The sequence below is a fragment of the Cervus elaphus genome, chromosome 4 (assembly GCF_910594005.1).
Source record: "Cervus elaphus chromosome 4, mCerEla1.1, whole genome shotgun sequence".
NCBI lineage: Eukaryota > Metazoa > Chordata > Mammalia > Artiodactyla > Cervidae > Cervus > Cervus elaphus.
This window is the reverse complement of record NC_057818.1, coordinates 6,515,336-6,541,532: the sequence shown is the minus strand read 5'-3', so window position 1 is coordinate 6,541,532 and position 26,197 is coordinate 6,515,336. Positions and strand designations below refer to the sequence as shown.

The 26,197-nt window shown below is 47.2% G+C and overlaps 1 protein-coding gene across 1 annotated transcript in view; it reads left to right on the top strand.

Annotated features, from left to right (window-relative positions):
- The first annotated feature begins 15,924 nt into the window (after window positions 1-15,924).
- ADAMTS18 (ADAM metallopeptidase with thrombospondin type 1 motif 18) overlaps window positions 15,925-26,197 on the top strand; it is a 145,005-nt gene continuing 134,732 nt past the window's right edge. The window contains 3 exon segments of the mRNA XM_043898096.1: window positions 15,925-16,148; window positions 16,242-16,332; window positions 19,137-19,453. Coding sequence (XP_043754031.1) covers window positions 16,059-16,148; window positions 16,242-16,332; window positions 19,137-19,453 — 498 coding nt within the window. The 5' untranslated portion in view covers window positions 15,925-16,058.

The window sequence follows — 26,197 nt, the reverse complement described above, 5'->3', positions numbered from 1 at the left end:
TGCACATAAAAACGTCCAGGACGCAGGCCAGGCACCAGGGCTCTGATGTCCCGAGGCTGTTATTATGCCCCAGTTCAATGTCAGCTTTTCAAAGAGACTCCATCCAATCACGGGGGAGGCTTGACCTCTCCCAAAGAGAGCACTGGAAAATCCTGGGCTGCAGACTGGACACAACCCCTGATGTTTGGAACCTCCCTCAATAGATCCCAGGGGCTTTAAACATTCAAAATCTCCCCCTCCTCGTCCTTTTTATGATGATCCCTCTGGCATCTTGGATTCCTTCAATTAATTCCTTGCAAAAGCCAGTGGAGTTCCAATCTCTGGTTTGAAATGATCTGCCTCTTGAAATGGTGCCTGGCAGCCTGTGGACGCGCCAGCCTCAGGCGCGGTGGGACCCAGTGACCACGCAGCTTCTGGAGACAGAACGCCTGTGTAGTGGGGTGCAGGCGTCACAGAGCGCTCTCGGCAGGTGGGTGAGTGTGTCGGCGGGGAGCGGGGCCTCAGGAAGCCCAGGTCAGGGGGGTGTTTCGGGTGACGCAGGTGAACCAAGGGAGCCGCGACCTCTTTGTGGGCGTCAAACGGGAAATGTTTAATTTGGATGCGATTACATCATCTGTCAGCCTTCTGTCAGCTCTGCTTCCAGGGATAACAGAGAAGGATCCTAGAAATAAAGAGTGGACCTGCTTTGGCCTCCTCCAACCAGGAAGCAGGGAAAGAGATGGAATGAGACAGGGAGAGACAGAATGAATGATAACAAGGCTGCCACTTATCAGGTGCTTCATCCGGCCCCTCCCCCTGATGACCACCATGACCCCTTTTACTCCCTCCTCCATCCCTGGGAGACAGCGCTATTTTTAGCACCATCATGCAGATGGGGAAACTGAGGCAGGGGACTACCTAGGTTCACGCAGTAGGTGTCAGTGCTGTATCCATTTGACTCTTCTGAAAAGTTCATGTGCGTACAGCTTTCTGGGAACCTTGATCTCACGGAGGTTATCAGCTGGTTCAGGATGCGATTCAGGTCCAAGGCTGGGTCTGAGATGCCGCAGGTGATGGAGATGCCGCTGGTCTGGGGACTGCACTCTGAGTATGCAGGGAACAGACAACAGTAGTGTCTTAACTGGCTGCGTTTTAGATTCACCTGGAGCCAGGGACCTTTAAAAATACTCCCGATGCACATTCAGACCCAGAATCTCTTGCGGGGGCTGGAGGGGGTGGGCAGGGGTCGGCCAGTGTGCACCCAAGTTGAGCACAATTAAAACAATCACGGTGAGCCTTAAGGCACTCAGACTCACTAAAACAGCCCCAAAACCTCAGGTCTGGTTAGGAAGGGAGCGAGACAAAAGAAAGACCACTGTGTGTTGGAGGGTGAGGAAAGGAGTAAAAATGAGGCCAAGCTGGGGAATAAAGGAGGGGGTGAGGTCAGAACAGCTGGTACTGGCTGGCAGGCAGGCGTGGCGCCTGCTGGGTGGTGGATTTCGTTCCTCGCGGGAGGCGGGGGTGATATGGTTCCCTGGTCCCGGCTGGCCCAGGAGGTGGATAGAGAGCCTGCCTCAGCAGGCCGGGTCGTTTCCCTTCCAGGCGAGGAGATTTCAATGCAGCAACGTTGCTGTGAGCTTTGGTGGCTGGGACAGGACAGATTCCGCCTGCGGTGCAGGAGAGCCGGGTTAGATCCCTGGGTTGGAAACGTCCCCTGGAGAAGCGAATGGCACCGCACTCCAGTATTCTTGCCTGGAGAATTCCTTGGACAGAGGAGCCTGGTGGGCTACGGTGCATGGGGTCACCAAGAGTTGGACACGACTGGGTGACTCACACACACACACACACACACACATTCACACACCCACACCCACACACACACACACCATGAGTTTACCCTTGCTTCGTACTGGAAACAAAGATAACAGGAGTGTCACCTCTGCTCTATGCAGCAGAAGAGGCGGTGGGGGTGGGGTCACGGCCTGCACACTTATCTCAGGCCGAGGGAATGCAGGGAGGTGAGTCTTGCCCAGCCCAGCCCAGCCCAGCGCAGCCCAGCTGGGGCGATCAGGGGAGTGTGTCCTGGATGAGACACCCCCTTCTCTAAGTCTCGGGTGACACGCTGAGGGCCTGAGTTAAGGCAGTCATGATGAGGATGAAGGACTGAGCCAGAGGCATTTCTAAAGCAGGTTTGGTGACCAGTATGTCCCCCTTCCCATCTGAAAAACACACCGAATTTGTGGATATAAAAAGAAGCAGAATCACAGATACAGAGAACAAGCTAGTGGTTACCAGTTTGGAGGAGGGGCAGTACAGGGGTTGGAGAGGGGGACAAATCACCTTGTAAGATAGGTTACAAGGATGCGTCGTATAACATGGGGGATAGAGACAATCTTTTGTAATAACTATAAATGAAAAGTGAGCTTTTAAAATTGTATTTAAAAAGTTTAAAAAGTTGATCAGTGGAAAAAACGTCTCCCCCTCCTCAGTTTGCCTCCCACATCTGAGGGAGGCACCCAAACTCTCCAGCTTGGGATTCTGGGCAGATGGTCACATATAGAGAGTGACTGATGGTTTATACCTGGCACATTGCTGGGTTTAGGTGCCTCTGATACATACACTTTAAAATGCCCAGTTAGTGGCTGAGAGTATGTATTTAGAGCTAGGAATAGAGATTTGGGCTGGAAAATGAGATCTGGGAGCCACTAGCACATCAGATGGGATTTGTACATCCAGGAACGGAGGCAGTTCTCTTGAGAGAAGACAAGGGGAAGGATGAAAGTCTGTGGACACCAACATGGAAGTGAAAGTGAAAAAGTGAAAGTCGCTCAGTTGTGTCTGACTCTCCACGACCCCATGGACTGTAGCCCCCCAGGTTCCTCTCTCCATGGGGATTCTCCAGGCAAGAATACTGGAGTAGGTTCCCATGCCCTCCTCCAGGGGATCTTCCCAACCCAGGGATTGAACCCAGTTCTCCCACATTGCAGGCAGATTCTTTACCAACTGAGCCACCAGGGAAACCCAAGAATACTGGAGTGGGTAGCCTATACCTTTTCCAGGGGATCTTCCTGACCCAGGAATCAAACCGGGGTCTCCTGCATTGCAGGCGGATTCTTCACCAACTGAGCTCTCAACATTGAAGGGACATAAAAAGGGCAGGGGAATTATTTGATGGAAATTAAGTAAGAAAGGGAAAAACAAGACAAGGTAATGACCTTGAAGCTGAGCAGGTGAGAGATTTTTTGAGAAGGAGGCGGTGATCGTGAATTTCAAATGCTACAACAGTTTAAAGAAGATATACTGCCAAGGGCTAGGGTTCTCTTTCTCTTTGGGGGAAAGGAACGGGCCCACATGTTTCATGTCTCTGTATTCTTAAATAGCTTTTTTCATCTCATGATTATGAGACTACCAAGGGTCGTCTTGGTGGGGACAGTTTCAGGAGACTGGGGGCAGAAGCAGTGAAGGGTGGATGACCAAGGATGTCAGGCGTGTACCTTCACCTGCAGGCTCTAGCCTTTCGACAGAGCGCCTCGAGAGATGGGAACACATGGGAAGGATGCTGATGAAATGGGTGGGGGGAATGGTGAAATCGGTCATTTAGAAATTGAAATGCAGCAGTGGAATGAATCAATCAATCAATCTCTGTTCCCAGGCACTTTCCCAAGCCAAGAGAAGAAAAGACCTAGGAAAAGATTGCAATCCAGCCTGGCAGTGTGGATGGCCATGTCCTGTCTGAGCTTGAGTTGAAATCCAGTAGGTTATAATCTTCTTAATCCTGTCCCCTAAGGAGTCAATAGCCCAGAGGGGTACTCTTGCCCTAATTTGCATAGCTTCCAATTTTTGGCTGCTTCGAATGCCAAAGCAGAAGGGTACATATGCAGAGAAAGACAGATCATATGATATCGCTTACATGTGGAATCTGAAAAGATCATACAAATGAACTTACAAAACTGAGACAGATGCACAGACTTTGAAAACAAACTTATGGATGCATTCTTTTTGAATGTACACCCAGGCACTGTGTCTGGGAGCTGCAGTCCTGAAATTAAATGGAAGATATTGGGATCCAGCCTGGAGTTTGGATGAAAGAATATTCAGATGGCATCTGTCTCTGAGCCACAGTTCACAGCCTCAGAAAGTGGCGTGTGAGTGAGTGAAAGTTGCTCAGTTGTGTCTGACTCTTTGCAACCCTATGGACTATACAATCCACCTAATTCTCCAAGCCAGAATTCTGGAGTGGGTAGCCTTTCCCTTCTTGAGGGGATCTACCCAATCTATGGATCAAATCCAGGTCTCCCGCACTGCAGGCAGATTCTTTACTAGCTGAGCCACAAGGGAAGCCCAGGAAGTGGAGTGGCTATAGCAATAAGGTTCAGAGAAGTTAAAAAAGAAAAGGGAAAACAGCTATCATTTATCAAGCACAGGAAGTTTGGGGTTCTGTCTCAGACATTTTATACATTTTATTTTGACCATCATGAAAAAAAAAGAAAAAGATGTAAAATAAGGATAGTTCACCTTCTGTTAGAGATGAGCATGTAAAGACTTTGCATTCTGGGTCACATAGCAAAAATACAGAACTACTTTGAAATCCAATACAGATCAATGTAAAGGGGAAAGAAGTTGGAAAGAGTTTCCTGGTTGAAATGGTGGTGGTTTAACTCAGATGACCATTATATCTACTACTGTGGGCAAGAATCCCTTACAAGAAATGGAGTAGCCCTCATAGTCAACAAAAGAGTCTAAAATGCAGTCAGTTCAGTCAGTCAGTTCAGTCGCTCAGTCATGTCCGACTCTTTGCGACCCCATGAATCGCAGCATGCCAGGCCTCCCTGTCCATCACCAACTCCCAGAGTCTACCCAAACCTATGCCCATCGAGTCGGTGATGCCATCCAGCCATCTCATCCTCGGTCGTCGGCTTCTCCTCCTGCCCCCAATCCCTTCCAGCATCAGGGTCTTTTCCAATGAGTCAACTCTTCGCATGAGGTGGCCAAAGTACTGGAGTTTCAGCTTAAATGCAGCAGTTGGATGCAATCTCAAAAACGACAGAATGATCTCTGTTCGTTTCCAAGGCAAACCATTCAATATTACAGTAATCCAAGCCTATGCCCCAACCAGTAACCCTGAAAAAGCTGAAATTGAACAGTTCTATGAAGACCTAGAAGACCTTCTAGAACTAACACCCATAAAGATGTCCTTTTCATTATAGGGGACTGGAATGCAAAAATAGGAAGACAAGAGATAACCTGGAGTAACAGGCAAATTTGGCCTTGGAGTACAGAATGAAGCAGGGCAAAGTCTAACAGAGTTTTGCCAAGAGAACACACTGGTCATAGGAAACACCCTCTTCCAACAACATAAGAGAAGACTCTATACATGGACATCACCAGATGGTCAATACTGAAATCATATTGATTATATGCTTTGCAACCAAAGATGAAGAAGCTCTATAGAGTCAGCAAAAACAAGACTGGGAGCTTACTGTGGCTCAGATCATGAACTCCTTATTGCCAAATTCAGACTTAAATTGAAGAAAGTAGGGAAAACCACTAGACCATTCAGGTATGACCTAAATCAAATCCCTTACGATTATACAGTGGAAGTGAGAAATAGATTCAAGGGATTAGATCTGATAGACAGAGTGCCTGATGAACTGTGGAGAGAGGTTCGTGACATTGTGCAGGAGACAGGGATCAAGACCATCACCAAAAATCTAGATGTCCATCAGCTGACGAATGGATAAGAAAGCTGTGGTACATATACACAATGGAATATTAGTCAGCTACTAAAAAGAACACATTTGAATCAGTTCTAATGAGGTGATGAAACTGGAGCCTATTATACAGAATGAAGTAAGTCAGAAAGAAAAACACCAATACAGTATATGAACACATATATATAGAATTTAGAAAGATGACAACAATGACCCAATACACAAGACAGAAAAAGAGACACAGATATAAAGAACAGACTTTTGGACTCTGTGGGAGAAGGTGAGGGTGGGATGATTTGAGAGAATAGCATTGAAACATATACATTACCATATGTGAAATAGGTGACCAGTCCAAATACAACACATGAAACAGGGCACTCAAAGCCAGTGCACTGGGACAACCCAGAGGGATGGGGTGGGGAGGGAGGTGTGAGAGGGGTTCGGATGGGGGACACATTTATACCGTGGCTGACTCATGTCAATGTATGGCAGAAACCACCACAATATTGTAAAGTAATTATCCTCCAAATAAAATAAATTAATTACTTAAAAAAAGACAATCCCCAAGAAAAAGAAATGCAAAAAGGCAAAATCGTTGTCTGAGGAGGCCTTACAAATAGTTGTGAAAAGAAGAGAAGCTAAAAGCAAAGGAGAAAAGGAAAGATATACCCACCTGAATGCAGAGTTCCAAAGAATATCAAGGGATAAGAAAGCCGTTCTCAGTGATCAATGTAAAGAAATAGGGGAAAACAATAGAATGGGAAAGACTAGAGATCTCTTCAAGAAAATTAGAGATGCCAAGGGAACATTTCATGCAAAGATGGGCACAATAAAAGACAGAAATGGTATGGACCTAACAGAAGCAGAAGATATTAAAAAGAAGTGGCAAGAATACACAGAAGAACTGTACAAAAAAGATTGTCATGATAACCATGATGGTGTGATCACTCTCCCAGAGCCAGATCTCTTCGAATGGAAAGTCAAGTGGGCCTTAGGAAGCATCACTATGAACAAAGCTACTGGAGGTGATGGAATTCCAGTTGAGCTATTTCAAATCCTAAAAGATGATGTTGTGAAAGTGCTGCACCAATATGCCAGCAAATTTGGAAAACTTGGCAGTGGCCACAGGACTGGAAAAGGTCAGTATTCATTTCAATCCCAAAGAAAGGCAATGCCAAAGAATGTTCAAACTACCGCACAATTGCACTCATCTCACACGCTAGTAAAGGAATGCTCAAAATTCTCCAAGCCAAGCTTCAATAGTATGTGAACTGTGAACTTCCAGATGTTCAAGCTGGACTTAGAAAAGGCAGAGGAACCAGAGATCAAACTGCCAACATCTGATGGATCATCGAAAAAGCAATAGAGTTTCAGAAAAACATCTACTTCTGCTTTATTGACAATGTCAAAGCCTTTGACTGTATGGATCACAACAAACTGTGGAAAATTCTTATGAAATGGGAATACCAGACCACCTGACCTGCCTCCTGAGAAATCTGTAGGCAGGTCAGGAAGCAACAGTTAGAACTGGACATGGAACAACAGACTGGTTCCAAATTGGGAAAGGAATACATCAATGCTGTATATTGTCATCCTGCTTATTTAACTTATATGCAGAGGACATCATGAGAAATGCCAGGCTGGATCAAGCACAAGCTGGAATCAAGATCACCAGGAGAAATATCAATAACCTCAGATAGGCAGATGACACCAACCTTATGGCAGAAAGTGAAGAAGAACTAAAGAGCCTCTTGATGAAAGTGAAAAAGGAGAGTGAAAAAGTTGGCTTAAAACTCAACATTCAGAAAACTAAGATCATGGCATCTGGTCCCATCACTTCATGGCAAATAGATGGAGAAACAATGGAAACATTGTTTTTTGGGACTCCAAAATCACTGCAGATGGTGACGGCAGCCACGAAATTAAAAGATGTTTGCTCCTTGGAAGAAAAACTATCACCAGCCTAGACAGCATATTAAAAAGCAGAGAGATCACTTTGCCAACAAAGGTCCATCTAGTCAAAGCTGTGGTTTTTCCAGTGGTCATGTATGGATGTGAGAGTTGGACCATAAAGAAAGCTGAGTGCTGAAGAATTGATGCTTTTGAACTGTGGTGTTGGAGAAGACTCTTGAGAGTCCCTTGGACTGCAAGGAGCCAACCAGTCCATCCTAAAGGAGATCAGTCCTGGGTGTTCATTGGAAGGACTGATGCTGAAGCTGAAACTCCAATACTTTGGCCACCTGATGTGAAGAGCTGACTCGTTGGAAAAGACCCTGATGCTGGGAGGGATTGAGGGCAGGAGGAGAAGGGGACGACAGAGGATGAGACGGTTGGATGGCATCACCAACACGATGGATATGATTTTGAGTAAACTCTGGGAGTTGATGATGGACAGGGAGGCCTGGTGTGCTGTAGGCCTTGGGGTCTCAAAGAGTCGGACACGACTGAGCTACTGAACTGACGAACTCGGGGATGAAAGGAGTAGGTGCAAGCATCCTGATCCTAAACTGGAGCATGTGTATTTTCCTCTTCCTGATGGATTTCATGTTTACAGTTCAGGAGGATGGCTGTTGACAAACCAAGCTTAATCACATCTTGTGACAACCTCAGCTGAAAGATGGTTCTTTCTCCCAAACTATGTAGATCAATAGCAGTGATAGCAGGTCACATGAGTCCAGACTCTACCTTTTTGGCCAATGATTTTTTTTGCCTAAAAGAAAGTGTTGCTGTGTTCAGGCCTGTCTAGGTCATGGATTGGGGGCTTCCCTGACTGTTCGGTGGTAAAGAACTTGCCCGCCAGTGCAGGAGATACGAGTTCAATCCCTGGGTCAGGAAGATCTCCTGGAGAAGGAAATGGCCACCCACTCCAGTCTTCTTGCCTAGAAAATCTCATGGACAGAGAAGCCTGTCAGGCAACAGTCCATGGAGCCGCAAAAGTGTCAGACATGACTTAGCCACTGAACAACAAAGCATGCATTAAACCAGAGGAAAAGAGATGGAGATGTTTAGAAGGCGAAGCACTGTCTCCGAAATTCAAAAATCGAATCAAACAGCAAATCCTTCCGGCTCATCACTCCATCAAGGACTCAATCTCAAGCCCGTCCTTGATTCTTTCTGTTATTCTTTACTTCCTCCATGAATAAAAAATGAGTCACAGGCATTCCAGAAGCTTTCAGTGCTGTCGGCTAGGCAGCAGCGCTGGCATTCACATGGAGGCGTAAGTACAGTGGGCCGCAGCCACGGGCTTGTAATCTATTTGGTTACATCAGAAACACCCAGGTGTTAGTTCAACGACAGACGTCTGGGCCGCGTCCCAGACCCTCGTAATTGGAATATGCATGGTGATGCCCGGGAATGTCAGTTCTAGCAGCTGCCCAGGTGATTCTGATTAGCAGGGGTCGTTCCCCGTCTTGGCCGTCCCAGGCTTTGGGCAGATGGGCTGGTGTTAAAGACGTGTGTTTGGGAGTCACGGGGGCAGGTGTCTAAGCCTGCGTGTGATGAGATCTGATGGTGGACGGGAGCGAATACTTCATGCTGACCAAAGTCATTTCCCTTTCTCAGGCAGCCTGAGCTTTTCCAGAGCTTTTGCAAAGTCCATGTTCTGCCCTTCACTGTGCAGAGAGTGCAGAACTTGGCCTCGAGTTCGCCTGTGGGAACAGGGAGTCTAGTTGTAATGCTGCCTCTTCAGCCGGGGGCAGACAAGCTACTTTTAATTGTAGGGCTTGGGAAAAGGCTGAAAATAGAGCCGGGGAGCAACTGACGTAGACAGAGCAAGGGAAGCCTAGATGAATAGAGGAACCCTCATCATAGGGACAGGCACACATGGCAAAGAGAAGAAATCAATGCCGATGTCCTAGGAAAGTGCCATGAAAGACTGAACATAATTTGATCTGAGGGAGCAGTTGGTAATTCCTAAATTGCTTGTGGATCATCTCCTGTTGCTAACAAAAATCAGCCTATGCAGGTCATTTGTTGGAATTTCACTTTTTATTTCATGCAGTAAAGGAAACACTTTACCTATCTGGATGTGCATGTTAGTTGCTCAGTAGTTTTGGACTCTTTGCAACCCCATAGACCGTAGCCCACTGGGCTCTTCTGTCCATGGATTTCTCAGGCAAGAATACTGGAGTGGGTATTCCCTTCTCCAGGGGATCTTCCCAACCCAGGGATGGAACCCGGATCTCCTGCTTTGCAGGTGGATTCTTTATCATCTGAGCCACCAGGGAAGCCCATCTTTCTGGGCTTCTCCCCGTCTCCACTGCTTCTGAGGATGGTGTGGTTAACCGCACCTTGTTCCCTGAGATGCTGGCCGGAAGGCAGCCCTCCTGCCTCTCAGGGCTCAAGCATTGAAGCCCACGTCCAGCTCTTTATTTCTCCTTTTGGCTACTGTGTTGAAATAAGCCAAGTCCTGTCCTCTGTTTCTCCTTTCTCCGGTCCTAGGTTTGGACACATGGCTTTGGACATCTTACTTTCTACAGGAAATCTGCTCAGTAAAACTTGACAGGCCATTCAGGGCAGCTTTCAAATTCCAGAGGACAGACAGCATTCCTCCTTGGAAGTCAGCTGGAGGTGTGGGGTGGGGGGGACTCAATGGTTCGTTCTTTCTGTGGGAGAGACCCTTGCGTCCTCCTACAGCAGAGATCATGGGAAAAGTAAATCAACAACAGGGATCATCATTTATTTCTTGCTCTCACCAGAAGGAGACTTGAAGCATATTATCTTGGGAAAGAAGGTTAAACTGGTGTCTGGGTAAAAAGGTGAGAAAACAACGCCAAGAACTGTACTATTGCTTTTAAAGGATGGAATAGGGGGAACTGTTCCTAGGTGGGCCTCTTCATGTCTACTTCCCTACCATGCCTTCCCTTCCTTATTACAAATATTTACTGAATGCCCGCTATGTGCCTGGCTCTGGGCTTAGTTTGACAGAATACACCAAGACAGTGATTACTTTCTCTTTTCCCTATTTGTTCCTGCAATGTTTGTGCCCTTCCCCCACACTCACATAGTGAAATCTAATGCCCAGTGGGAAGGCACTCAGAAGTGAGAACTTTGGGAGGTGACTGGATCTTGAGGGCTGAGCCCCCATGAAAGGGATTAGTGCCCTTAGAAAAGAGACCGCAGAGAGCTCCCTGGCCTCTGCAACCATGTGAGGACACAGCGAAACAATGGCCGTCTATGAAGCAGGAAGCAGGATCTCATTAGACACCCACCGAACCTGCTGGCATCTTGATCTTGAACTCCCTAAACCGCAGAACTGTAAGAAACACATTCTGTTGTTTGTAAGCCACTGAGGCCGTGGTATTCTGTTACACCAGCTCAGATGGACTGAGACAGATTACTATGAACTTTAGACATGCTTTAGAGTGTCTCACAGTTATAGTTTTAAAATCAGTTCAGATTTAGACTTCCAAGTATTTCAGAAGCTGATTGTTGTTTTTCAATCACTCGGTTGTGTCCGACTCCTTGTGACCCCATGGACTGCAACACACCAGGCTTCCCCGTCCTTCATTATCTCCTAGAGCTTGCTCAAACTCATGTCCAATGATGTCATCCAACCATCTCATCCTCTGTCACCCCCTTCTCCTCCTGCCCTCAATCATTCCCAGCATCAGGGTCTTTTCCAATGAGTCGGCACTTCACATCAGGTGGCCAAATTATTGGAACTTCAGCATCAGTCCTTCCAAGGAATATTCAGGATTTATTTCCCTTAGGATTGACTGGTTGGATCTCCTTGCAGTCCAAGCGACTCTCAAGAGTCTTCTCCAGCACCAGAGTTTGAAAGCATCAATTCTTTGGCACTCAGTTTTCTTTATGGTCCAACTCTCACATCTATACATCAATACTGGAAAAACCATAGCTTTGACTATATGGACCTTTGTTGGCAAAGTGATGTATCTCCTTTTTAATATGCAGTCTAGGTTGGTCACAGCTTTTCTTTTAAGAAGCAAGTGTCTTTTAATTTCATGGCTGCAATCACTGCCGAAGTGATTTTGGAGCCCAAGAAAATAAAGTCTGTCACTGTTTCCAATTTTTCCCATCTATTTGCCATGAAGTCATGGGACTGGATGCCATGATCTTTGCTTTTAGAATATTGGGTTCTAAGCCAGCTTTTTCACTCTCCTCTTTCAACTTCATCAAGAGGCTCTTTAGTTCCTCTTCACTTTCTGCCATTAGGGTGGTGTTATCTGCATATCCGAGGTTATTGATATTTCTCCCAGCAACTTTGATTTCAGCTTGAGCTTCGTCCAGCCCAGCGTTTCACATGATGTACTCTGAAGTTAAATGCTCCTTTGCTATTCAGAGCGGAAAGGACCATGTGCCCTGACTCTCTGTCACCATCTAGAGGCAATTTACACATATTGCAGGGCTAGTTCCTAGAATATAGAAAATCATCCCAGAAGTCGTGGCTTTGCAGTGTCTGTGTATTGGCCCTACAGAAGAAAGTGGACCTGGTCATCTGCAAATGCACAGACACATTGTCACAAGTGTGGGACTGGCATCTAGTGAGTAGATGCCACAGGTGCTGCTCAATATCCTACAATGTGTGGGACAGCCCCCACCCCAGAGGATTATCCAGCCCCCAAGGTCAAAGGTGCTATGGGTGAGAAGCACAGGTAAAAAGTGTTCTCTGAGATTCAAGTCTTGACCATAGAGAAGAACTTCTATTCCTGGCTGCAAAAAAGCAAGACCAAAGCAGGTGTGTGTGTGACTTCGCATAAAGATGTCTCACTGGAGAAATGCAGATGAGGGACACGGTTTTACTGGGTCGAGTGTGGACAAGCCACATACCCCCTTCAACTTCTTTTAGAAGCACTGAAGTCACCTCTGTCAGAATCACGTGCACCTGCTAGCTGCAAATACATATGAGGGTCCAAGGCCAAGTCTACCCAATCAGAACGCCCATGGCTGGGGCCCCAGGCATCTGCATTTCCAGCCAGCATCAGGGGTGATTTTCATGTATGTTCCAGTTTGACATAGGATGGATGAAGTAACAGGAATACAGAGTATCATCTATTTTTTTTTTAAACTGTTATTTGTATTTTTTCAGTTGTGCTGCACAGGCTGTAGAATGTTTGTTTCCGGACCAGGGATCAAACCTGCACCCCCTGCAGTGAAAGCACAGAGTCTTTTTTTTTAACTTTTTATTTTGTATTGGGGTATAGTTGATTAGCAAACAATGTTGTAATAGGTGAAGGGCAAAGGGACTCAGCCACACATGTATCCATTCTCCCCCAGATTCCCCTCCCATCCAGGCTGTCACATAACACTGGGCACAGTTCTATGTGCTATGCAGGAGGACCTTGTTGGCTATCCATTTTAAATATAACATTGTGTACATGTCCATCCCAAACTCCCTAACTATCCCTTCCTCCCATCCTTCACCCAGCAACCATAAGCTCGTTCTTGAAGCCTGTCTCTTTCTGATTGGTGGGTAAGTTCATTTATATCATTTCCTTTCAGATTCCACATGTAAGGGATGTCATACACTATTTCTCCTTCTGGGTCTGACTTAACTTCACTCACTCGGTGTAACACTCTCCAGGTCCACGCATTTTGCTGCAAATGGCATTATTTCCTTCTTTTAAATGGCTGAGTAACATTCCATTGCATATATGTGCCACATCCTCTTTACCCATTCCTCTGTCCCTGGACATTTAGATTGGGTAGCGCAGAGTCTTACTCACTAGAAACCAAAGAAAGAGAAAGTGTTAGTCGCTCAGTCCTGTTCGACACTTTGCGAGATCATGGACTGTAACCTGCCAAGCTCCTCTGTCCATGGAATTCTCCAGGCAAGAATACTGGAGTGGGTTGCCACAACCACTGGACCGCCGGGAATTCCCTGTTCTTATTTTTAAAACTCACTTAGAAAGGGCTCAGGAAAAACATTCACTTAATCCTTGGCATTGGCCACCCAGTGCGGCCACACTTTGGCCACCTGATGTGAAGAGCTGACTCACTGGAAAAGACCCTGATGCTGGGAAAGATTGAAGGCAGGAGGAGAAGGGGATGACAGAGGATGAGATGGTTGGATGGCATCACCGACTCGATGGACATGAGTTTTAGCAAGCTCCAGGAGTTGGTGATGGACAGGGAAGCCTGGCCTCCTGCAGTCCATGGAATCAGAAAGAGTCAGACAGGACTGAGTGATTGAACTGAACTGAATCCTTGGGATAGCCTTTAGCTATATTATGTTTACTCCTATTTTACAGATTATAAAATGGAGGTCACAAGATCTTTAACAGATTATTGTGAAACCCAAGTGATTTGTTTAACCTGGATTTGTCTCACTGTGCTCAGTTATGTTTGATTCTTTGCAACCCCATGGACTATATCCTGCCAGGCTCCTCTGTACATGGAATTTCCCAGGCAAGAATACTGGAATGGGTTGCCATTTCCTCCTCCGGGAGATCTACCTGACCCAGGAATCGAACCTATGTCTCCTGCATTGGCAGGTGGATTTTTTTTTTTTAACCACTGAGACACCTGGGAAGCCCTTTCCAAAGTGTCCCCCACCCCACCCCTTGCAGAATGTGTATCACTTTCTCCGCTTTTCTAGCCCCAGGTTTAGATTTTTACTGACGCATTTCAGGACTCTGAAAACACACATACACAGATACACACACACTGCTCTTAAATCTAAGTTTCCGCCACCCCCAGCCAACAAGGTCCTATTGATCTGACAGTCTACTGTTTCTGCATCTGGCCTGTAAGCCTTCCATCAAAGCAGGTGCTCCGTGCCAAGTTGCTGCCGTCCTGTCTGAGTCTTTGCAACCCCATGGACTGTAGGACACCAGTCTCCTCTGTCCACGGGGCTTCTCCAGGCAAGAATATGGAGTGGGTTGCCATTTCCGCCTCCAGGGGTTCTTCCCGACCCAGGGATGGAACCCAGGTCTCTTATGTCTCCAGCATTGGCAGGCCAGTTCTTTACCACTAGCGCCACCTGGCAAGCCATGGCAGGTACATTTCCTACTTGGGGACCTTCTCTTAAGCTGGGCTCCAATCCCTGACACGCAAGACAGCACTCCTCTCTTTCTTTATAAAACTGCTCTTTGGTCTTACTTGAAATGTCAGCTCCTCACAGACATCTTATACACAGTCACACACAGAGTCTGAGCTCTCCCCCATCCCCTAACTACATTAGATTCTGCTAGTCTTCTTTCTAATTGAGGGGCCCATTCTTTTCCTGTAGGGTCTCTGTGATCATTTTTGTTCTCGGATGGTTGAGTTACCCCTTGAGGGTCTTTTCCATTAGCCTGTGAAGAGGATATATTTTGTTATCCCTGCCAACGGTGGGGATCAAAAGATCAGAGAAGTGTGGTGAGTACACGACAGGCACCGCGCAGAGGGGCTGCGCGTCCATGGTGAAGGCAGCGGCGCGTTTCGGAGGCTGTGGGGGCCGGGGCCGGGCTGAGGAGCTGGAAACGCGGTCACTGGTAGAGGCGAGGCCACGGCCGGCCAGCCTGGGTTTTCACACGCCGCAGCCTTTACAAGGGTCTTGCTTGCAGCCCTCCAGGCCGCCGGAGATGTGAGTTACCGGGACTGCTCCTTGACTGAGCGAGGCCATCGTGCACCTAGCTGGGCAGTTCCTCGTCCCCATCAAGGGGTCCCACCTCTGATGAAGCGGGGAGGGTCCCTGGCCCTGTGGAGGCGCTGAGGACGCTCCGTACCTGGGCTGTCTTGCCAGGAGACTTGCAAAGGAGACGTCTGCACAGGCAGCCGGAGGAGTGGCGCCCCTCACCTGAACGGCCCCCTCCCCGCGCTCGGCTCTTGGGTCCTTGCGCTCCGGTGACGCTCTCCCAGCCTGGCCCAGGGCGCTCCCCTCCCTCCCTGGGCGGCCGGTCCCTCCTCCCCCTCCCTCCCCCAGCCTCCCCTCCCCCTGCGCCCCCTCCCTCGGAGTCGGAGCGGGGAATCCCACGCCCTCGCACCAGCCCGGGGGCTCGGACGAGCCCGGGAGCCGCTGGTCGCCAATCACCGTGCGGTGGAGAGGCGGGCGCTCGGCTCCGGCGCGCCGGGGGAGCCAGCTGGCGCTGCTGGCCCCGCGAGCCTCAGACGCTCACCCCGACTGAGAGCGACGCGCGGACCGCAGGGCGGGCGCGGACACAGCGCCCAGGCCGTCTGCGCTCCGAGGCGCGCGCCCGCCCCGGCCCCGGGGCGCCCCCGGGAGGAGCAGGCGGCGCGGCGCGAGCCGGCACCGGCGGGCGGGCAGGCGCGCGGGCGCCGGGAGCCGCAGCCGGGGAGTCCCGGGGCGTCCGGCCCGCGATGTGAGCGGCGACGGCGGCTCCCACCTGGCGCCGCACCTGGAGCGCCGCGCTCCGGGGCGGCGGGGAGAATGCGCGCCGCCCGCAGCCGCCGCGCCCGCCCCTGACCATGGAGTGCGCCCTCCTGCTCGCGTGCGCCCTCCCCGCCGCCCGCTCGGGCCCGCCGTGGGGGCCGGCCGGGCGCGGGCGCGTGGCTAAGGCAGGTGCCGGGCGAGGGGCGCGCTGCCGGCGGGGGGCCCGGGACGCCGGCCCCGCCGCGTCCTCACGCGCGGGGTCACTTTTTCCTTTGCAGGCGCTCCAGCTTTGCTGCCTCTGCTGCGCGTCGGTCGCCGCAGCCTTAGCCAGTGACAGCCGCGGCGGGGATGGCAGCGGATTAAACCAGGGTTCGTATTCGCCCCCTCCCCGCCCCCAGAAGAGCTTTTCCAGGCACTTTGTCCCTTCTTTCCTTCCAAAGAGAGACAAGGTAGAAGAACTCCCCGCCTTTCCCCCACGTGGCAGGTGTGCGCGTGTCCTGGATACACTGGGCCTGTTTGGAGAGGGGGGATGTGGCCAGGACTTTGATTTTATCATGGGAATCAGGGCCTCAAGCTGCAAGTCGCATAAAGGAGAAAACAGGCCTTTCCCCCTTTCCCTAAAAAAAAAAAAGAAAGAAAGAAAAATCTGTGCTGCGGTGAGAAATTAGGAAGTGAATGGACATTGACCAGGTGGCTGATATCAAGAGGCACTTTCTTCATTTCCTTCTTCTTTCGAGAAAGAACACGTCCCCTCTCCCCCACCTTCCCTCCCTCACCTCTCCACTCCTGTTCCTTTATTCCTTTCCCATCTTCTTGCTCCCTGTTCTCTTCTTTTGTTCCCAAAGATCACCAGAGGAAAGCAAGCAGCTTCTCTGGGGGTGTGGGAGAGGGGGGTGCCTCTTCTGAGGTTTCCTGGCTGCAAACATCCAGAACATGCTTTCCTTGTTATTTATTAACTTCTCCCTGGCACCTGGAAGGAAAATCCTTGTTTCCATTGTCCCATCAGCTGCTGGAGAACAGCTAATTCCTGACCCAAGATTTCTATAGCAAGACCTTGATGTCCTTCTGGGGTTCTATCACGTTTTCAGCCTTGCGCGGCCTTATCTCCTCCTCTCGGGGATTCATGGAAAAGGCTGTGCCACCCAGGAGTGGGTGAGTGAGGGGACCCAGGAGAGCCAGGAATTTGCCCTTGAGAAATTCACCATTTGTACAACCAGAAAAGCTGGCTCCAGTTTCTAAAACAACCCCTCATTGTTTCATCAGGGCCAAATGGCTTGAGATCCCTTCCATTCCAGTCGCCACCTGTAAGCACCTCATGTTAGGCAGCCCTTGGGCTGATTAATCAGATCACTCACTGCAGGGGCTCTGAGTGGCCCTCTTCCCAACAGCCACTGAATATTGCCGTCAGCCCACTGGTCCATCCTCCCTTTGCAAACAAGCCAGTAGCAGGTGTCTGGGTAGGGGCTTTGCAGGCTGATTCCAGGAAGGCTGGCTGGATAAGGCTTCTGCGTGTCCTCCCAGCTAAGACCAGGCAGAGCTTCAGAAGGCTTTGCACAAGCAGGTAAGAATCGATGTAGCATAGAGACTGTCTGGAGCATTGTGATTTTGACAATTAGGTTTTAGCCTAGGGGAGGGAGGAGGTGTCTTCTTGCTGTGTTTCATCAAAAAGCCTTGTTCATGGAAAACAACATAGTAGAGGTGTTTAAGAGAAGTGGTATGTGTACTGTTCAATTTTTTAAGGTTAAGAGAAAAACATTTTTTTAATTGCTTTTTAATACGCATGTCAATTAGATAGTATTTCCAGTTAAAGAAGTGAAGAAAAAATGGGAAGGATGGCAAGAACATTGTAAGAATGAGTTTCTCAAGCAGTTTGAGTCTCAGATGATTCATATACAGAAAAGCACCATTGAAAATTGCCATATTGGGATTTTTTAAAATCCAAATGTAGGACCAAATAGAATATCACTCATTGATCCCTGCTAGCTACAGGGCTTCTGTTCATTCTTTAGCTTTCCTTCTTTCTTTTTTTTTTCAGTTGTTGACTATTTTGGGAAAAGGGAAATTCCTCTTGCTTTTCCTCCTCCAGTAACCAAGGACCCAAGTGACTCAAACATGCCTCTTAGTTATTTGGAATCTTTCTAAACACTATCCAAATTAGTTTCCCATTCTGTGCCTAGAAAGTGGAAACACAGAGTGTTTTTTAATGCGCAGAGGGCATATTCCAAGTCACTTTGTGGACGATACTTTTCAGTTTCAATGTCCTGTGATAGAAAACAGTGTGCTGGCCTCATTTTTTTCAAGCAGCAAATTGTTGTTTAACTTCTGCTCTCCGGGACAGGCAGCAATTAGTGCTGCTCTAGGGAGCAACGGGGAAGGTATTTTTAAACACGTCTTTCCAGGTGTCCCCTGATCTGACACGCCCCCACCAACATGTCTGAGCAGTTTTCAACATCAGACTGTAGAAGGAAGTCCTGACAATTCCGAGGCATTTTTATGTATCCACTCTATTTTATGCTTACAATTAAATGGAATTGTCCCAGGGAAAGCTCTCTGTAAAACATTCAGTGATATGAGTGCTGGAGTTTTATTATCACGTATAATTAATATTGGAAGCATAAAACGGCAGTTACTTGTTAATTGCCTGAGATTTCATCTCAAGTTACTCAGCTCCATGAGTTATATTTGAAATTTAAGCTCTGTCCATCCCCACCCCCCCCCACCCACCCACACCCACACACAAATGCTCCCAATGTAGTTTAAACACAGAGGTATCATCTTAGGGGAAAGTTCCTTTCTTTGACTTTATGGCTTCATGGTTATAATATTGTCTCCTCCAAGTCGACTTTGATGTGTGGATGACTCCATGACGGATATATAAAAAGTCCACCTCTCTCTGCAGACTGTGAAAGTCGTGGCGTTTCCACGAACATTCTTGACGTTCAGCAAGACGGTGCTTGACTTTTAGTTTCTGGAGGAATGACTGTGGTGGAGCTAATTGTCAAGATCACAAAATTCTCCGTGTCATGAGCTGCTCTGAGTGATATATCGTCTAGGTGCATGGCAGTGGAGACAAATATCTTTCAGCTGTGCACTGCTCACTGCCAGCCTGTGGGAAAGGGGCCCCGGGGGCGTCCTGGGCTCGGGTGCTGACAGCTAAACCTTTCCCATTGCAGATTACGTCTTTGTCACGCCAGTAGAAGTGGACTCGGGCGGGTCATATATTTCCCACGACATTTTGTCCAACGGCAGGAAAAAGCGATCGGCGCAGAGTGCCAGCAGCTCGCTGCATTACCGATTTTCAGCATTTGGACAGGAACTACACTTAGAACTTAAGCCCTCGGCGATCTTGAGCAGTCACTTTATTGTCCAGGTACTTGGGAAAGATGGTGCCTCAGAGACTCGGGAACCCGCGGTGCCGAGATGTTTCTATCAGGGATTTATCAGAAACGACAGCTCGTCCTCCGTGGCGGTGTCTACGTGCGCCGGCTTGGTAAGCACCCCCGCCTCCCTCTCGCCCGTGTTTTGTGTAATTGGAATGAACAGACGTCTGTAATACCGGGCTCTTGCAGCCAGCTCTACATATTCACACTGTCAGCTCTGATACGTAGAATCTTCTCAGCTGAATTAATCTAAGCTGCTCCCAGAAAAAGAAAATCTAAGAGAACTTCAATTACCATTTAAGAAGGTTCTTTTGGTGTTTATTGGTCTGGGCCTCTTCATTCTCCATGTTTGAGACGATCCCTGAGGAAATTAATTTGATGGATGCCATTCGCTTTGGAAAGTCTTGAGAGACCAGGCTTTATATAAATCTAACAAGCTGCGTGCCTCTACAGTGCTCTGACACAGGGGAAACTGTTATTTAATGCAGGAGTACATTCACAGCCCTGAGCAGCCTGACCTTCCCTGTGGAAGGGAGGCCTCTTGTTTTCTTTCCACTAATCCCTTAGTGTTGTCCTGCTCAAGTAAGACATCCTTTTAGAATGTGATGTGGTGTGTTTGGGGGCTGGTGGGGGGACGTGTGACATCCAGGAGGGAAGGGCATTTAAAAGCATTCGGGACAAGCGTTATTGCCTTCTGTGTAGTCCTCACTGTTGAGCCTTGAGACTGCAATATTAGTATAAGCGATTCTTGTCTCAGGATTCAGGCATCTGTGCTCCAGCAAATGGCCATCTGGGTTGATGCCATCTTGTGTTGTGGTTGGGAAGTGTCCGTAACTGACAGAATAGTGTGTGTGTGTGTGTGTGTGGAGACACACAGTGGTCTCGCTCTGGTGTGGCTAGAAGAAGGGAAACGGGAGGAAAGCTCAATTCAGGATGTAGTTAATAATATACATGATACACTCTGACCCAGCAAGAGGGTGGGGCTTAGGCGCTGGTGAATGAGGACTTCCATATTCTTGGCTAGCTGAAACTTTATTACATAACTTTTTTCCCCCATGTTGTGGCTTGACACATAACTAAAAGGGTTCATCGAATCAGAGTTACAATGTTTCGGTATGGTCTTTATAGAGTGAAGCAAAGATGTAACAGTTCTCAACTAAGCTGCATCTGTTTAAATGAACAACATGGCTTACTGGTGACCTACACATTCTACCCTGCTTACATACACACAGGGAGCACCCACACCCATGAATATGTCTCATGTTGGCTGGTTTGTTGCTTTGGTGGTGATGAGTCTCCTGGTCTTTTGGGAGCATCCTCCTCTCTTCTATTCCAGTATCCTGACATCTTCAGAAGGAGGTTAGGCCCTCCATCACAGTGGCTTAAACCACCCCATTGCACATAACCCAGTGGTTGGGAGCAGTCTGTCCAAGGTCATCTTCACACTAGCCCTTACTAGAAGGACCCTGGGCAAGCTACGAACCTCCCTGTGTCTTAGCGTCTTTATCTCTGCAGTGGGAATAGCATGAAGGGCTGTGGGGGTGACGTGACTTCCTACATGCAAAGAGCTACAGCAGTTCTCGGAAGGCACTTAGTCTCCTCACGTTGGATGAGCTCAGGATTCCACCGTCTATGAGTGATAGGAAATCTGACCCTGATCATCTGATCCCATATTCATAGATGCTGGGTTATTTCTCCTAAGAAGGAGATTCACTTTAGAACAGGGAAAAAAGAGCTACTTCATATGTAGAATGAGGCAGGCTACACAGTTTCATCTCTGGGATGGAAGTGAAAGAAGTCATTGGCAACCACATCTGCCTGTGTATAAGGCCAATATACAGTTTTTCTCTGCATGCCAGTCTGATTTTGTTTGTTTTTATGTTTTCAATTTGACTTTTATTTTATATTGGACAATAGTTTGATTTACCAATGTAGTGTTAGTTTCAGGTGTATAGCAAAGTGATTGAGTTTATACACACACACACACACACACACACACACACATATACACACACATTCTTTTTCAGATTTTTTCCCATATGAGTTATCACAGAATATTGAGTAGAGTTGCCTGTGTTATACAGTAGGTCCTTTTTGATTGCCTATTTTATGCATGGAAGTGTATATATGTAAATCACAAACTCCTAATCTTTACCACTGCACCACCTGGGAAGCCCATACATTTTTTCCTTTGCATACCAATCTGATTTTTGTTTGTTTTTATTTTTTAATTCAATTTTTATGTGTTCAGTTCAGTCACTCAGTCGTGTCCCACTCTTTGCGACCCCATGGACCGCAGCACTCCGGGCCTCCCTGTCCATCACCAACTCCCGGAGCTTGCTCAGACTCATGTTCATCGAGTCGGTGATGCCATCCAGCCATCTCATCCTCTGTTGTCCCCTTGGACTATAATTTGATTTTCGATGTTGTATTTCAGGTGTACAGAAAAGTGATTGAGTTATATGTATATGTATAATCGATTCTTTTTCAGATTTCTTTCCCATATAGGTTATCACAGAATATTGAGTAGAGTTGCCCGTGTTATACAGTAGGTCCTTGTTGATTATCTGTTTTATACTTAGTAGTATATACATGTTAATCTCAAACTCCCAATTTATCCCCATCCCTCCCCCCCACCTTTCCACTGTGGTAATCATAAATTTGTTTTCCAAGTCTGTGAGTCTTGGAAATAAGTTTGTTTGTATCATTTTAGACTCCACATTATAAGTGATACCATATGACATTTGCCTTTCTCTTTCTGACTTCACTTAATATGCTCATCTCTAGGCCCATCCATGTTGCTGCAAGGGGCATTATTTCACTCTTTTTTTATAAGGCCAGTATAAGTTGAAACCATGGACTTCACATTCTGTTTCTGTTTTTCAACAAACCAGCCACATATACTTAATTAACTTTACTTCTCTGGGCCTCGGTTTCCTTTCCTGAACCACGTGAAGTGATTTCTAAGACTTCTGCCATCTCTCAGCATCTGAGTCTAATTACCAGTTGGTTTACCCCATCAGGGCCCACTAGGTATGGGGTGGGGAAGGTATCAAGCTTATCTCTCTTGCATCACACACCTCCCCACGTCCCCGCCAAGAACTGCAAGATATAAACCCATACAGCCATCCTTAATCAAACAAAAAGAAAAATAACACAGGGAAGAGGATTAAACCCCAACTGAAAAAGCTGAGACACTGCTCTGTATTAATTTTTGTAACTTCTATTGTAGTATATATACAGAAAAGTGCAAAAATCATGGTGTACAGCCTAATGAATTTTCACAAAGTTTGCATCCCTGTAACCAACAGCCAGATCAAATAGGACATTACCAGTGCCCTGAAAGACCATCCCCCATCCCTCATCCCCTTCCAGTCACTGCCCACCAGAAGTAACCGCTTTCCTAATTTGTAACATAGCTTGATTCATCTATTTAAAAAAATTTTACTTGAGAGAGGGTCATACAATATTCCTCTGTATGGATGTTCTGTGTTGTTTCTAATTGTTAGTGGTGGTTGAAATTGTTTCCAGTTAGGGGCTGTTGTGAGAAGTACTACCAAACATTCTTGTCTCTGCCTTTTGGTAAGCTTACAGGCACATTCTGTTTGAAATAGTGAAGACTGAAGTTTCCGGGTCATAGGGTAAAATGTATATGTTCTCCTTTGCTAGATTCTGCCAAACAGCTTTTCAGAGTGGTTGAACTAATTGACGCCGCCATCAGCAGTGTGTGAGAGTTCCAGTTGCTTCAGACCCTTATCAACACTTGCTATTATCTCTCTTCTCCGTTTTAGCCACTCCCATTGGTGGATGTGAAGCAGTACCACATTATGGGTTTCATTTGAATCGTTCTGGTGGTTAATGGAGTTGAATCCTTTCTTGTGCCTACTGGCCACTTCTATACCCTCTTTTATGCTCTATTAATATATCATATATGGACAAGCAATGGTATATAAGTGTCTCTGTTATCTGAAAGTAGAGTCTTCCTATGAAGCCTTCTGTGAGCCAAAATGACAAAAGCAAAGAAGCAGTTACCTTAGGACACATCTTGGCAGTGAGTGCGCAGAATAAAGTGGCGTGGAGCACAGCGGCTCACAGACTCAGCTCAGAGCTGCAGGAGCTTGATGCACAGGTGCTGAGGGCAGTTCCCAGAGGGGGCTTGGTGGTGCTACTTCCCCTGCTGGGGGTGAGTGCTGCCTCTGTAAGGGCTCACTGGAAAACCCACAGATGAACACTCATCGCCATTTTTGCTCTGGGTTTTTTTGTTTTTTAACGTCTTTTGTAAAAGCAAAGTGGTGTAAAGCAAGCTTTTGCAAGTGGGGCATTTCTGCAAGTGTCTTCAGCCCAAATTGTGGTGCTTTTCCCTTTCTTTGTGAATAGAAGCAAGAATTCTGAGCAAAAGCACCTTTGCCAACTTATCTTTGATAGCATGGCTATGCACCTCTAACAGTGCACTGATCTGCATATGAAACACTATTGAGGGGCAATAGTGAGCACTGGAAGATGACCTGAGGCTCCAACTGAGGAATCACTAAGGAGACAGAGAGATGAAATGTCTGAAATGTCTACATCAGAGTTTCACCAAGAGTGAGGCTGGACAACTGGCAACAGAATGGCTTTCAAGGTGCTGGCAACTTCCTAGTATGCATCAGTGTGTATTAAAAAAGTAAGAAGTCACCTTTAGATAACAGAATACTGAAAGGAAGGCTAACCATTATCTTGATGGCTAGGGAAATCCCAGGAGTGGCTTAGAAAGGGTAGAAGGGTTAGAGTGTGTGTGTGAGTGTGTGTGTGTGCACGCACGCACTTGCTCAGTCCTGTCCAACTCTTGTGTGACCCCATGGACCCCACGAGGCTCCTCTGTCCGTGGAATTTTCCCGGCAAGAATACTGGAGTGGAATGCCATTTCCTCCTCCAGGGGCTCTTCCCAAGTCAAGGATTGAACTTGCATTGGCAGGCAGATTCTTTACTACTGAGCCACCAGAGAAGCCCAAAGATTTTAACAGTGAAATATATATGAATATATATGCATGTATACCTACTCCAGTTAGGATTTCTCAAGCAGGGGATTTAATAATTCACAATTAAATTCTGTTCAAAATATTCTCTTAAAATGTACCTGCCCTGCATGATAGTGAGTGAATTTGCTCAGTCATGTCAGACTCTTTGAGACCCCATGGATTGTAGCCTACCAGGTTCCTCCATCCATGGAATTCTCCAGGCATGAGTACTGGAGTGGGCTGCCATTCCCCCATGGTAGATCTCATTTTATTCAGAAGTAGGCAGTTTGTTGTTGTTCAGTTGCTGCCACGTCCAGCTCTCTGTGACCTCATGAGCTGCAGCACACCAGGCCCCCCTGTCCTTCACTATCTCCCAGAGCTTGCTCAAACTCATATCCATTGAGTCCATGATGCCATCTAAACATCTCATCCTCTGTTGCCCCCTTCTCCTTTTGCCTTCATTCTTTCCCAGCATCAGGGTCTTTTCCAATGAGTCGGCTCTTCGCATTAAGTGGCCAAAGTATTGGAGCTTCAGCATCAGTCCTTCCAGTGAATATTCAGGGTTGATTTCCTTTAGGGTTGACTGGTTTAATCTCTTGCTGTCCAAGAGACTGTCAAGAGTCTTCTCCAGCACCACAGTTTGAAAGTATCAATTCTTATTTACTTGGAATAACCCATCAAACAGGAGTTGCAAACTTCTATTTGTGAATCCTGCCTACCATTATTTCTGGAGGTGGTGGTTTTTATATTTTGAATTTCAGCAGGATCTAACTCTCTCCAGCCCGCCACTGCCCCCTACACCTGGTGGCCCTACAGCCTGTGAACATTATCTGAGTTTGCAAAACTGTGTCCCAGAATCTCAGGGTTGCAGACGAACTGGATCTAATCACTCTCTGCCATGTGCATACTTTGCACTATACCCAGCTTCCCCTGAGTACCACTTAGATGAAATGCTTATCACATCCAGGAAGCCCATGCATTGTCAGGAGACCCTTCATCTTAATGTTGAACTACATTCAACCTACCTTCTTATGACTTTCATCTGTGTTTCTTGATTTTGTTTTCTGGGATGTTAGGAGAAACCTGTCTTTCTTCCTGCAAATGAGGAGATCTAAGATATGGATCTGCCCCCAAAAGTGGAACTTTTTTGCTCTTTTTTCAGGAGGACAATAATTTTCAGAGTGTGATCAGCTACAGTAGCTTCACTTGCGTGCCTGTGTGCTCAGTTGTGTCTGACTCTTTGCGACCCCGTGGACTGTAGCCCACCAGCTTCTTCTGTCCATGGACTTTCCCAGGCAAGAATGCTGGAGTGAGTTGCCATTTCCTCCTCCAGGGGATCTTCCCAACCCAGGACTCGAACTCATGTCTTCTGCCTCTCTTGTATTGCTGGTAGATTCTTTACCACTAAGCCGCCAGGGAAGCCCCAGCTTCACTTGAGGTATTAAAAATTTCAGTGTCTTTACGTACAACAGAAGGTCAATGAGGCTGGGCCCAGGAATATGTTTTTTTTAATTCTCCAAATGATTCTAATACATGCTAACATGAGAGAACCTTTGGATTAAGACATTGAACACTGTAAGCAAATTGTTTTTACATCTGCTGTTGGTCTGACAGACTGAGCCTGTCTCTGAAACTTAGTAGAAGTGTCATATTTGGAGAACTGACTGGAAAGATACATTGAAAGATTATGTCATTCAATTATTGATGAACTTCTGTTATGTCAGGCACTGTTGGGAGCACGGGGTGGAGAAAACTGCAAGCAAAGGGAATGCTGTGGGAACTTCCCTGATGGTCCAGTGGTTAAGACTCCTTGCTTCCCCTGCAGGGGTCGTGGGTTTGAGAACTGAGATCCTGCAT